The following is a 13,509-nucleotide window of genomic DNA, read 5'->3' on the forward strand; positions in this document are numbered from 1 at the left end:
TCCACCACTCTCTCTCTTTCTCTGTCCATCTATCTCTTCCTCCAGGCAAGTGGTGTGAGCTGTCGTGCCGCTCTGGGCGTTGTGCCCCAGGTGTGTGTAAGAACGGGGGCACCTGTGTGAACCTTCTGGTGGGAGGGTTCAAGTGTGAGTGTCCGTCTGGCGGTTATGAAAAGCCCTACTGTGAGATGACCACCAGGAACTTCCCCCTGCAGTCCTTCCTCACCTTCAAGGGCCTCCGCCAGCGCTTCCACTTCACCCTCTCTCTCTCGTACGTACAACAACCACCCCACACAGTGTCACATGGCCATCTCAATCATTCACTTTCATAGGACAGAAGAATATCCGTCATTATAAACTGGTTGGTTCGAGCCCTGAATGCTGATTTGGCTGACAGCCGTGGTATATCAGACCATATACCACAAGTATGACAAAACATTTTATTTTTACTGCTCTAATTACGTTGGCAACCAGTTTATAATAGCAATAAATCACCTCAGGGTTTGTGGTATATGGCCAATATACCACAGCTAAGGGCTGTATCCAGGCACTCCGAGTTGCGTCGTGCATAAGAACAGCCCTTAGCCGTGGTATATTGGCCATACAGTGAGGGAAAAAAGTATTTGATCCCCTGCTGATTTTGTACGTTTGCCCACTGACAAATAAATGATCAGTCTATAATTTTAATGGTAGGTTTATTTGAACAGTGAGAGACAGAATAACAACAAAAAAATCCAGAAAAACGCATGTAAAAAATGTTATAAATTGATTTGCATTTTAATGAGGGAAATAAGTATTTGACCCCTCTGCAAAACATGACTTAGTACTTGGTGGCAAACCCTTGTTGGCAATCACAGAGGTCAGACGTTTCTTGTAGTTGGCCACCAGGTTTGCACACATCTCAGGAGGGATTTTGTCCCACTCCTCTTTGCAGATCTTCTCCACGTCATTAAGGTTTCGAGGCTGATGTTTAGCAACTCAAACCTTCAGCTCCCTCCACAGATTTTCTATGGGATTAAGGTCTGGAGACTGGCTAGGCAACTCCAGGACCTTAATGTGCTTTTCTTGAGCCACTCCTTTGTTGCCTTGGCCATGTGTTTTGGGTCATTGTCATGCTGGAATACCCATCGACGACCCATTTTCAATGCCCTGGCTGAGGGAAGGAGGTTCTCACCCAAGATTTGACAGTACATGGCCCCGTCCATCGTCCCTTTGATGCGGTGAAGTTCTCCTGTCCCCTTAGCAGAAAAACACCCCCAAAGCATAATGTTTCCACCTTCTTGTTTGACGGTGGGGATGGTGTTCTTGGGGTCATAGGCAGCATTCCTCCTCCTCCAAACACGGCGAGTTGAGTTGATGCCAAAGAGCTCAATTTTGGTCTATTCTGACCACAACACTTTCACCCAGTTCTCCTCTGAATCATTCAGATGTTCATTGGCAAACTTCAGACGGGCATGTATATGTGCTTTCTTGAGCAGGGGGACCTTGCGGGCGCTGCAGGATTTCAGTCCTTCACGGCGTAGTGTGTTACCAATTGTTTTCTTGGTGACTATGGTCCCAGCTGCCTTAAGATCATTGACAAGATCCTCCCGTGTAGTTCTGGGCTGATTCCTCACCGTTCTCATGATCATTGCAACTCCACGAGGTGAGATCTTGCATGGAGCCCCAGATTGACAGTTCTTTTGTGTTTCTTCCATTTGCGAATAATCACACCAACTGTTGTCACCTTCTCACCAAGCTGCTTGGCGATGGTCTTGTAGCCCATTCCAGCCTTGTGTAGGTCTACAATCTTGTCCCTGACATCCTTGGAGAGCTCTTTGATCTTGGCCATGGTAGAGAGTTTGGAATCTGATTGATTGATTGCTTCTGTGGACAGGTGTCTTTTCTACTGGTAACAAGCTGAGATTAGGAGCACTCCCTTTAAGAGTGTGCTCCTAATCTCAGCTCGTTACCTGTATAAAAGACACCTGGGAGCCAGAAATCTTTCTGATTGAGAGGGGGTCAAATACTTATTTCCCTCATTAAAATGCAAATCAATTTATAACATTTTTGACATGCATTCTTCTGGATTTTTTTGTTGTTTTTCTGTCTCTCACTGTTCAAATAAACCTACCATTAAAATTATAGACTGATCATTTCTTTGCCAGTGGGCAAACGTACAAAATCAGCAGGGGATCAAATACTTTTTTCCCTCACTGTATACCACACCCCCTCAGGCCTTATTGTTTAAATATACTACTGTGACTCACTCCACCTCTCTCATCCTTACTCCCACTACTACTCCCTCTTTCTCTCTTTTTTTATGACTCCTTTTCTCTCTAACACTACACATACTCTCTCTCTCTCTCAAGTATCCCACAACTGCTCTTACACTCTCACACTTCTAATGGCCTGTGATGCATGATTATTCCTCCGTCCTCTCATTGGCATAAGCGTCCTGGTGTTTCATAACAGTTATTGAATAATTTAATAGCTGTAGTCTTTAAAAGTCTAATCTCTTCTAGCTGTTTTGGGGTTCCCTGAGCATGGTGAGTATGTATGTATGTATGTATGTATGTATGTACAGCTGCAGTCGGAAGTTTACATACACCTTAGCCAAATACATTTAAACTCAGTTTTTCACAATTCCTGACATTTAATCCTAGTAAAAATTCCCTGTCTTAGGTCAGTTAGGATCACCACTTTATTTTAAGAATGTGAAATGTCAGAATAATAGTAGAGAGAATGATTTATTTCAACTTTTATTTCTTTCATCACATTCCCAGTGGGTCAGAAGTTTACATACACTCAATTAGTATTTGGTAGCATTGCTTTTAAATTGTTTAACTTGGGTCAAACGTTTCGGATAGCCTTCCACAAGCTTCGCACAATAAGTTGGGTGAATTTTGGCCCATTCCTCCTGTCAGAGCTGGTGTAACTGAGTCAGGTTTGTAGGCCTCCTTGCTCGCACACGCTTTTTCAGTTCTGCCCACATATTTTCTATAGGACTGAGGTCAGGGCTTTGTGATGGCCACTCCAATACCTTGACTTTGTTGTCCTTAAGCCATTTTGCCACAACTTTGGAAGTATGCTTGGGGTCGTCGTTTCATCTGGAAGACCCATTTGCGACCAAGCTTTAACTTCCTGACTGATGTCTTGAGATGTTGCTTCAATATATCCACATAATTTTCCTTCCTCATGATGCCATCTATTTTGTGAAGTGCACCAGTCCCTCCTGCAGCAAAGCACCCCCACAGCATGATGCTGCCACCCCCGTGCTTCACGGTTGGGATGGTGTTCTTCGGCTTGCAAGCCCCCCCCATTTTTTCCTCCAAACATAACGATGGTCATTATGGCCAAACAGTTCTATTTTTGTTTCATCAGACCAGAGGACATTTCTCCAAAAAGTACGATCTTTGTCCCCATGTGCAGTTGCAAACCGTAGTCTGGCTTTTTTATGGCGGTTTTGGAGCAGTGGTTTCTTCCTTGCTGGGCGGCCTTTCAGGTTATGTCGATACTTTTGTACCTGTTTCCTCCAGCATCTTCACAAGGTCCTTTACTGTTGTTCTGGGATTGATTTACACTTTTTGCACCAAAGTATCTTCATCTCTAGGAGACAGAACGCGTCTCCTTCCTGAGCGGTATGACGGCTGCGTGGTCCCATGGTGTTTATACTTGCGTACTATTGTTTGTACAGATGAACGTGGTACCTTCAGGCGTTTGGAAATTGCTCCCAAGGATGAACCAGACTTGTGGAGGTCTACAATTTGTTTTCTGAGGTCTTGGCTGATTTCTTTTGATTTTCCCATGATGTCAAGCAAAGAGGCACTGAGTTTGCAGGTAGGCCTTGAAATACATCCACAGGTACACCTCCAATTGACTCAAATGATGTTGGAAAAATTACTTGTGTCATGCACAAAGTAGATGTCCTAACCGACTTGCCAAAACTATAGTTTGTTAACAAGAAATGTGTGGAGTGGTTGAAAAACACGTTTTAATGACTCCAACCTAAGTGTATGTAAACTTCCGACTTCAAATCAAATCAAATCAAATTATATTGGTCACATGCACCGAATACAACAGGTGCAGACATTACAGTGAAATGCTTACTTACAGCCCTTAACCAACAGTGCATTTATTTTAAACAAAAAAAGTAAAAATAAAACAACAACAAAAAAAGTGTTGAGAAAAAAAGAGCAGAAGTAAAATAAAATAACAGTAGGGAGGCTATATATACAGGGGGGTACCGGTGCAGAGTCAATGTGCGGGGGCACCGGCTAGTTGAGATAGTTGAAGTAATATGTATATGTGGGTAGAGTTAAAGTGACTATGCATAAATAATTAACAGAGTAGCAGCAGCGTAAAAAGGATGGGGTGGGGGGGCAGTGCAAATAGTCCGGGTAGCCATGATTAGCTGTTCAGGAGTCTTATGGCTTGTATGTATGTATGTACAGTGGCTTGCGAAAGTATTCACCCCCCTTGGCCTTTTTCCTATTCTGTTGTCTTACAACCTGGAATTAAAATAGATTTTTTGGGGGTTTGTATCATTTGATTTACACAACATGCCTACCACTTTGAAGATGCAAAGTCAATACTTTGTAGAGCCACCTTTTGCAGCAATTACAGACTGCAAGTCTCTTGGGGTATCTCTCTATAAGCTTGGCACATCTAGCAACAGGGATTTTTGTCATACCACAGATTCTCAATTGGATTGAGGTCTGGGCTTTGACTAGGCCATTCCAAGACATTTACATGTTTCCCCTTAAACCACTCAAGTGTTGCTTTAGCAGTATGCTTAGGGTCATTGTCCTGTTGGAAGGTGAACCTCCGTCCCAGTCTCAAATCTCTGGAAGACTGAAACAGGTTTCCCTCAAGAATTTCCCTGTATTTAGCGCCATCCATCATTCCTTCAATTCTGACCAGTTTCCCAGTCCCTGCAGATGGAAAAACATCCCCATAGCATGATGCTTCCACCACCATGCTTCACTGTGGGGATGGTGTTCTCGGGGTGATGAGAGGTGTTGGGTTTGCGCCAGACATAGCGTTTTCCATGATGGCCAAAAAGCTCAATTTTAGTCTCATCTGACCAGAGTACCTTCTTCCATATGTTTGGGGAGTCTCCCACATGCCGTTTGGCGAACACCAAACGTGTTTACTTATTTTTTTCTTTAGGCAATGGCTTTTTCCTGCCCACTCTTCCGTAAAGCCCAGCTCTGGAGTGTACGGCTTAAAGTGGTCCTATGGACATACGCCAATCTCCGCTGTGGAGCTTTGCAGCTCCTTCAGGCTTATCTTTGGTCTCTTTGTTGCCTCTCTGATTAATGCCCTCCTTGCCTGGTCCGTGAGTTTTGGTGGGCAGCCCTGTGTTGGTAGGTTTGTTGTGGTGCCAGTCTTTCCATTTTTTAATAATGGATTTAATGGTGCTCCGTGGGATGTTCAAAGTTTCAGATATTTTTTTATAACCCAACCCTGATCTGTACTTCTCCACAACTTTGTCCCTGACCTGTTTGGAGGGCTCCTTGGTCTTCATGGTGCCGCTTGCTTGGTGGTGCCCCTTGCTTAGTGGTGTTGCAGACTCTGGGGCCTTTCAGAACAGGTGTATATATATACTGAAATCATGTGACACTTAGATTGCACACAGGTGGACTTTATTTAACTAATTATGTGATTTCTGAAGGTAATTGGTTGCACCAGATCTTATTTAGTGGCTTCATAGCAAAGGGGGTGAATACATATGCACACACCACTTTTCCGTTATTTATTTTGTAGAATTTTCTTAAACGATTTATTTTTTTCATTTCACTTCACCAATTTGGACTATTTGTGTATGTCCATTACATGAAATCCAAATAAAAATCCATTTAAATTACAGGTTGTAATGCAACAAAATAGGAAAAATGCCAAGGGGGATGAATACTTTTGCAAGGCACTGTATGTATGTATAGAGAGAGAGGTTTCTAATGGGGGTGAAGGAGAAGAAGCCCAGCTGCCTGAGGACTTACTGTTTCTGGACTGGCTCATTGCCTAACCGAGGACATTCATCTGAGACCCAGGAGTCTGATCTTATTACACTCAGTGTTGACTTTGAGCAGTGAGTCATCGCGTGGCCTATTTCTCCTCCTCAGTTGCTCTCATCGAGGTGAATCTGGAGATATGCACTGTCTGCCCCTAGGGTTTGTGTGTGTGCAGTTGCATGTGTGTCTTGCTAATAAATCCTACACCTAGGGTGCCCTCATCCTGGGATGCCTAGATACTTTGGAAACATGTATTCGCTCTCAATTGACAGCCATCCAGTTTCAGCACTAATTCATAATGGGTGACATTTGTCTGATACAGGTACAGCAAGTTGTATTTTAAGACCAAATTCACAGCCTAGTATCTTGTTAGAAGGTGCCAGGGGAGGGTGGTGTTTTGAAATTAAACCGATGAAGACTAATCACCGAACACAGTCAATCACACTAAAGTACACTACCGTTCAAAAGTTTGGGGTCACTTAGAAATGTCCTTGTTTTTGAAAGAAAAGCAATTTTTTTGTCCATTCAAATAACATCAAATTGATCAGAAATACAGTGTAGCCATTGTTAATGTTGTAAATGGCTATTGTTGCTGGAAACGGCTGATTTTTAATGGAATATCTACATAGACGTACAGAGGCCCTACATAGACGTACAATGGCACGTTGTGTTTTCTAATCCAAGTTTATCATTTTAAAAGGCTAATTGATCATTAGAAAACCCTTTTGCAATTATGTTAGCACAGCTGAAAACTGTTGTGCTGATTAAAGAAGCAATAAAACTGTCCTTCTTGAGACTAGTTGTGTATCTGGAGCATCAGCAATTGTGGGTTCAATTATAGGCTCAAAATGGCCAGAAACAAAGAACTTTCATCTGAAACTCGTCAGTCTATTCTTGTTCTGAGAAATGAAGGCTATTCCATGCGAGAAATTGCCAAGAAACTGAAGATCTCCTACAACGCTGTGTACTACTCCCTTCACAGAACCAAGTAGAAAGAGGAGTGGGAGGCCCCGGTGCACAACTGAGCAAGAGGACAAATACATTAGTGTCTAGTTTGAGAAACAGGCGCCTCACAGGTCCTCAACTGGCAGCTTCATTAAATAGCACCCGCAAAACACCAGTCTCAACGTCAACAGTGTAGAGGCGACTCCGGGATGCTGATCTTATAGGCAGAGTTGCAAAGATAAAGCCATATCTCAGACTGGCCAATAAAAAGAAAAGATTAAGATGGGCAGTCTGAGATATGGCTTTTTCTTTGCAACTCAAAAAATTGCTTTTCTTTCGAAAACAACGACATTTCTAAGTGACCCCAAACATTTGAACGGTAGTGTACATTCATGTGAATGAGACGAGGCTACATTGATATTAATTATATTCTTCATCCCAAGTGACAATCATAGCAAAGACAATACCCCCAGTTGCTATCACTGTCAGAATTGGCATTTGTATCTACCTTTGTAATGTGTTGTCTCTCTAGAAGTGCTTGGCAGGGCTTGAAACTAGCTGTTAATGGCTAGAGGTGATATTGATACGCCTTTGAGTTTTATGGAAGTGGTGGCCTTGCTTTAAATGTGGCTCGGATGGCAGTCTTTTTGGATTTAGAATTGCTCCGACCTGTTTCTTAAAAGCATTGGATGGTAGTTCCCAGATTGCTGCCAGAGCTGTGAAGAAGGCGGGGTGTAAAGCTGGGGATATAACAGCTAAGACCCAGCAGGCTGTCTGTCAGGCATCTCTGTTACCTGAACCTGGCTTGATCACGTTACTGTCGTAAAGAGCTTTTCTCATGGGGAATCCTCCCAGTGAGTTGGAGCCTGTAGACTGGACTGCAGTAGAGATAGTTAGCAGGAAGAGGGAGCAGGAAGTGTGTTGAAAGTGTGAGGGGAAGGGGAGAGCTGAAAGTGTGTCTATAGCTAGGTTTCCATCCAATTGGCGACAGATTTTCATGTGAATATTATAAAATCTGCATAAAAACAATATGTGCATTTTCACACCAGAGAAGTGTTTCCATCAAATTGACTTGCTGTTGATAAAAGACTGCAAGATGACGTAGTGCACATAAAATAACTTTTGCGGTTAAATTCCCATGTACCGAATAAAAAATGCAGGTTAAATGGGTTTCCATCGCATTTTCAACTCTACTGATGTTTTTTTCACAAAACATGTTGGGTTCTGTAGCGAATGTGCCCACTCTGGTCTTGGCACGTGTGCTCTAGCTAACAACTTGCAGATACAGTGTGGGTATAGCCTACTATATGATATTATTATGGACAAAAGGAGCAAGGTTATTTTTATTTGTTTCCATCAGGCCTGTCGTGACATGTTTTATCCAACATGTACTTTACTCGCATAAAAAGGTTGGATGGAAACCTGGTTACCAGAAACCGTCTTAGGAGAAACATTTGTATCACATATTTTAATATTACCTCTCACATTGTGTCACGAATGTTGAGAGACGGGTCGGACCAAGTTGCAGCGTGAAAAGCGTACATGTTTATTAACTAAATAAACATTCAAGAAACAACGTAACGTGAAGTCCAAAAGGCTATACACATACCAGCCTAACAGGAACAAGATCCCACAATACACAGTAGGCAATGGGCTACCTAAGTATGATCCCCAATCAGATTGGGAATCACACCCGGCCAAACATAGAAACACAACCTAGAACTGCAACATAGAAATAGACTAACTAGAACATAAACAGAATTCCACACCCTGACTCAACAAACAAGAGTTCTATAGGTCAGGGCTTGACACATTGTTAGTATTCATGTCATGTTCCTCTGATTGACATGGAAACACCACGCCCATCATGTCTGATACAGTTACATCAACTTGCCATTACACCGTGGGCATCAACCTTCTATACTTTAATATGGGTGGACTGGTTGTTATCTTTGTAAATGGCTGCCTAATGTGACATATAATGTTGCCAGTGGAGTCAGTTATATTATGGTTGATTGCACTCAGTCCGGGGGGATCTTGAAGAGGTGTACTCAAGCCTTTGAAACCTATTAATTGATGACTAGTACAATTTCTTGATGATAACCATTTTTGCTCTGATTATTATTAGCATAAGATACAGTTGAAGTCGGAAGTTTACATACACTTAGGTTGGAGTCATTAAAACTCGTTTTTCAACCACTCCACAAATTTCTTCTTAATAAACTATAGTTTTGGCAAGTCGGTTAGGACATCTACTTTGTGCATGACACAAGTAATTTTTCAAACAATTGTTTGCAGACAGATTATTTCACTTATAATTCACTGTATCACAATTCCAGTGGGTCAGAAGTTTACATACACTAAGTTGACTGTGCCTTTAAACAGCTTGGGAAATTCCAGAAAATGACCTTTAGAAGCTTCTGATAGGCTAATTGACATCATTTGAGTCAATTAGAGGTGTACCTGTGGATGAATTTCAAGGCCTACCTTCAAACTCAGTGTCTCCTTGCTTGACATCATGGGAAAATCAAAAGAAATCAGCCAAGACCTCAGAAAAAAATGGTAGACCTCCACAAGTCTGGTTCATCCTTGGGAGCAATTTCCAAATGCCTGAAGGTACCATGTTCATCTGTACAAACAATAGTACGCAAGTATAAACACCATGGGACCACACAGCCGTCATACCGCTCAGGAAGGAGACGCGTTCTGTCTCCTAGAGATAAACTTACTTTGGTGCGAAAAGTGCAAATCAATCCCAGAACAACAGCAAAGGACCTTGTGAAGATGCTGGAGGAAACAGGTACAAAAGTATCTACAGTAAAACGAGTCCTATATCGACATAACCTGAAAGGCCGCTCAGCAAGGAAGAAGCCACTACTCCAAAACCGCCATAAAAAAGCCTGACTAAGGTTTGCAACTGCACATGGGGACAAAGATCTTACTTTTTGGAGAAATGTCCTCTGGTCTGATGAAACAAAAATGGAACTGTTTGGCCATAATGACCATCGTTATGTTTGGAGGAAAAAGAGGGACTTGCAAGCTGAAGAACACCATCCCAATTGTGAAGCACGGGGTGGCAGCATCATGCTGTGGGGGTGCTTTGCTGCAGGAGGGACTGGTGCACTTCACAAAATAGATGGCATCATGAGGAAGGAAAATTATGTGGATATATTGAAGCAACATCTCAAGACATCAGTCAGGAAGTTAAAGCTTGGTCGTAAATGGGTCTTCCAAATGGACAATGACCCCAAGCATACTTCCAAATTTGTGGCAAAATGGCTTAAGAACAACAAGGTATTGGAGTGGCCATCACAAAGCCCTGACCTCAATCCTATAGAAAATGTGTGGGCAGAACTGAAAAAGTGTGTGCGAGCAAGGAGGCCTACAAACCTGAACCAAAATGAACCCAACTTATTGTGGGAAGCTTGTGGAAGGCTACCTGAAACGTTTGACCCAAGTTAAACAATTTAAAGTCAATGCTACCAAATACTAATTGAGTGTATGTAAACATCTGACCCACTGGGAATGTGATGAAAGAAATAAAAGCTGAAATAAATTATTCTCTCTACTATTATTCTGACATTTCACATTCTTAAAATAAAGTGGTGATCCTAACTGACCTAAAACAGGGAATTTGAAACTAGGATTAAATGTCATTAATTGTGAAAAACTGAGTTTAAATGTATTTGGGTAAGGTGTATGTAAACTTCCGACTTCAACTGTATAACACAGGAGATATTCTGTTTGAGATATTCACAGTGTTATTCAGATGGAGCTTGTGTGTTTTTCTCATCTTCCCTCTTCTTCTGAGGTCATGATTATCATTCTCCTCAGTAAGCAGGTCAGCAGTGCTGTGCCCCATGGCTACGCTCCAGCTCCAGAATAATGCATGCACGCTTCCACACTGACACACACACACACACAGCGCATACATGCGCACAGACACATGCACACATCCTCCCAACATTCACCCAAAATGTCTCCCTACATGCTCCAAGAGCATCCCTAGACACCATTTCAGATCTCTGGAATCTCACCCTCATTTGAAAAAGAAGTCAATAGGCTTCATCCGTCTGACACGGTCTCCATCTGAACAGGCAGATGCGGACTACAAGCGCCAACGAGTCACACCAGTCACACAGACGACAGGGCTCTCAGTTCTCCGACAGATGTTCAGAATTTTCAAAAAAGTGTCAAACAGAACAGATCCACTGTGTGGTCCCTTGGGACAGGAATGAGGGGAAACGATTTTCTGGCTTAATAATTATCTGGTAACCTTTGCATTTGGCCTAGGCTGCAATATAATTTTATAAGATAATCTATATATACAAAAGTATATGGACACCCTTCAAATGAGTGGATTTGGCTATTTCAGCCACACCCGTTGCTGACAGGTGTATAAAATCGAGCACACAGCCATGCAATCTCCATAGACAAACATTGGCAGTAGAATGGCTTTACTGAAGAGCTCAGTGACTTTCAACGTGGCACCGTCATAGGATGCCACCTTTCCAACAAGTCATTTTGTGAAATTTCTGCCCTGCTAGAGCTGCCCCGGTCAACTGTAAGTGCTGTTATTGTGAAGTGGAAACATCTAGGAGCAACAACGGCTCAGCCGCGAACTCGTAGGCCACACAAGCTCACAGAACGGGACCGCTGAAGCACATAGCACGTATAAATCGTCTGTCCTCAGTTGCAACACTCACTACCGAGTACCAAACTGCCTCTGGAAGCAACATCAGCACAAAAACTGTTCATCGGGAGCTTCATGAAATGGGTTTCTATGGCCGAGCAGCCACACACAAGCCTAAGATCACCATGCGCAATGGCAAGCGTCGGCTGGAGTGGTGTAATGCTCGCCGCCATTGGACTCTGGAGCAGTGGAAACACGTTCTCTGGAGTGATCAATCACGCTTCACCATCTGACAGTCTGACGGACAAATATGTGTTTGGCAGATGCCAGGAGAACGCTACCTGGCCCAATGCATAGTGCCAACTGTAAAGTTTGGTGGAGGAGGAATAATGGTCTGGGGCTGTTTTTCATGGTTCGGGCTAGGCCCCTTAGTTTCAATGAAGGGAAATCTTAACGCTACAGCATATAATTATATTATATTCTTCCAACTTTGTGGCAACAGTTTGGGGAAGGCCCTTTTCTGTTTCAGCATGACAATGCCCCCGTGCACAAATTGAGGTCCATACAGAAATGGTTTGTTGATCGGTGTGGAAGAACTTGACTGGCCTGCACAGAGCCCTGATCTCAACCCCATCGAACACCTTTGGGATGAATTGGAATGCCGACTGCGAGCCAGGCCTAATCAGTGCCCGACCTCACTAATGCTCTTGTGGCTGAATGGAAGCAAGTTCCTGCATTAATGTAGTGGAAATCTAGTGGAAAGCCTTCCCAGATGAGTGGATGCTGTTATAGCAGCAAAGTGGGGACCAACTCCATATTAATGCCCATGATTTTGGAATGAGATGTTCGATGAGCAGGTGTCCACATACTTTTGATCATGTAGTGTAACAGTGTCATTCATTTACATTGATTTTAATGAGCTCCACTGAGATCTTTTTACCTTTGTGGTAAATCAAATTAAGACCCTTTAGAACTCAATGTGACCCAATTATTTTATGCCTTTGTAAAACCAGTGTGGTTTTATTTTATACCCTGTGGTCTCTGCAGTTGGACCGTGTCTGTCGTTCCTTGAATCCCAGGCGATCGGGAGCGTGAGTGGTGTAGGCTCTGGAAGGAAGCCAGAGAGGCAGAGGTGCACTGGCGTGTTCAAATTTGTCTAACTGTGCGTTAACATGACATTAACTGACAACACCACAACGACCCCTGGCACTATAAACTAGGTTTCTTGTCTTTGTCTCTTCAGAAATAAAAGTGTAAATGCAGATTGTGGTTGTTTAGTTGCAGCCTGTTTTTATTTACTCCTCTTTGAGAAAACATCATATGCTTTTTTCTGTGGTTATACAGTAACTACCTCAGTTCTGCCTAGTTCCTCCTCTGCTTGTTAAAATAATACTCCTCATTGCTGCAAACCATTATTATCATTCTGAGCTCAGTCTATTATTTCCATATTATACAGTAAAGGCTGCACATGCATTATGCTTCCTGCATCAGTGTAGTGTAGTGTTTATTATGCTGTAGCATTGACATTGTATTCGTTTGTCACTTCTTATCAGAACATATTTTCATCTCACTCTGTGTGTAGTCACTATCCACGGCATGCTGTCTTTGAGTTTATGGGGTGTATCATGCTCCATGCCTAGCTGCAGATATTCTCAGTATCAGACAAAGCACGGTGCTCAGGATAGTTAACCCTGTTGGGTGCTCAGTGATCTATGGAGAACTGCTGCGTTGTTAAATCTAGCCCTCTCTGCTCCTCAATGGTGAATCATAAGGCACAGTGCATCAATAAGCCCTCCTAGTAATCTATAATAATAATAATATGCCATTTAGCAGACGCTTTTATCCAAAGCGACTTACAGTCATGCGTGCATACATTTTTGTGTATGGGTGGTCCCGGGGATCGAACCCACTACCTTCGCGTTACAAGCGCCGTGCTCTACC

The 13,509-nt window shown here is 42.8% G+C and overlaps 1 protein-coding gene across 1 annotated transcript in view; it reads left to right on the forward strand.

The window, feature by feature from the left end:
• LOC311133671 (cadherin EGF LAG seven-pass G-type receptor 2-like) overlaps positions 1–13,509 on the forward strand; it is a gene marked incomplete at both ends in the record, with an annotated part of 91,818 nt that overhangs the window by 44,136 nt on the left and 34,173 nt on the right. The window contains one exon of the mRNA XM_084167204.1: positions 46–268. Coding sequence (XP_084023330.1) covers positions 46–268 — 223 coding nt within the window. The remainder of the gene's footprint in view (positions 1–45; positions 269–13,509) is intronic.

The sequence above is a fragment of the Coregonus lavaretus genome (assembly GCF_964263955.1).
Source record: "Coregonus lavaretus genome assembly, chromosome: 8".
NCBI lineage: Eukaryota > Metazoa > Chordata > Actinopteri > Salmoniformes > Salmonidae > Coregonus > Coregonus lavaretus.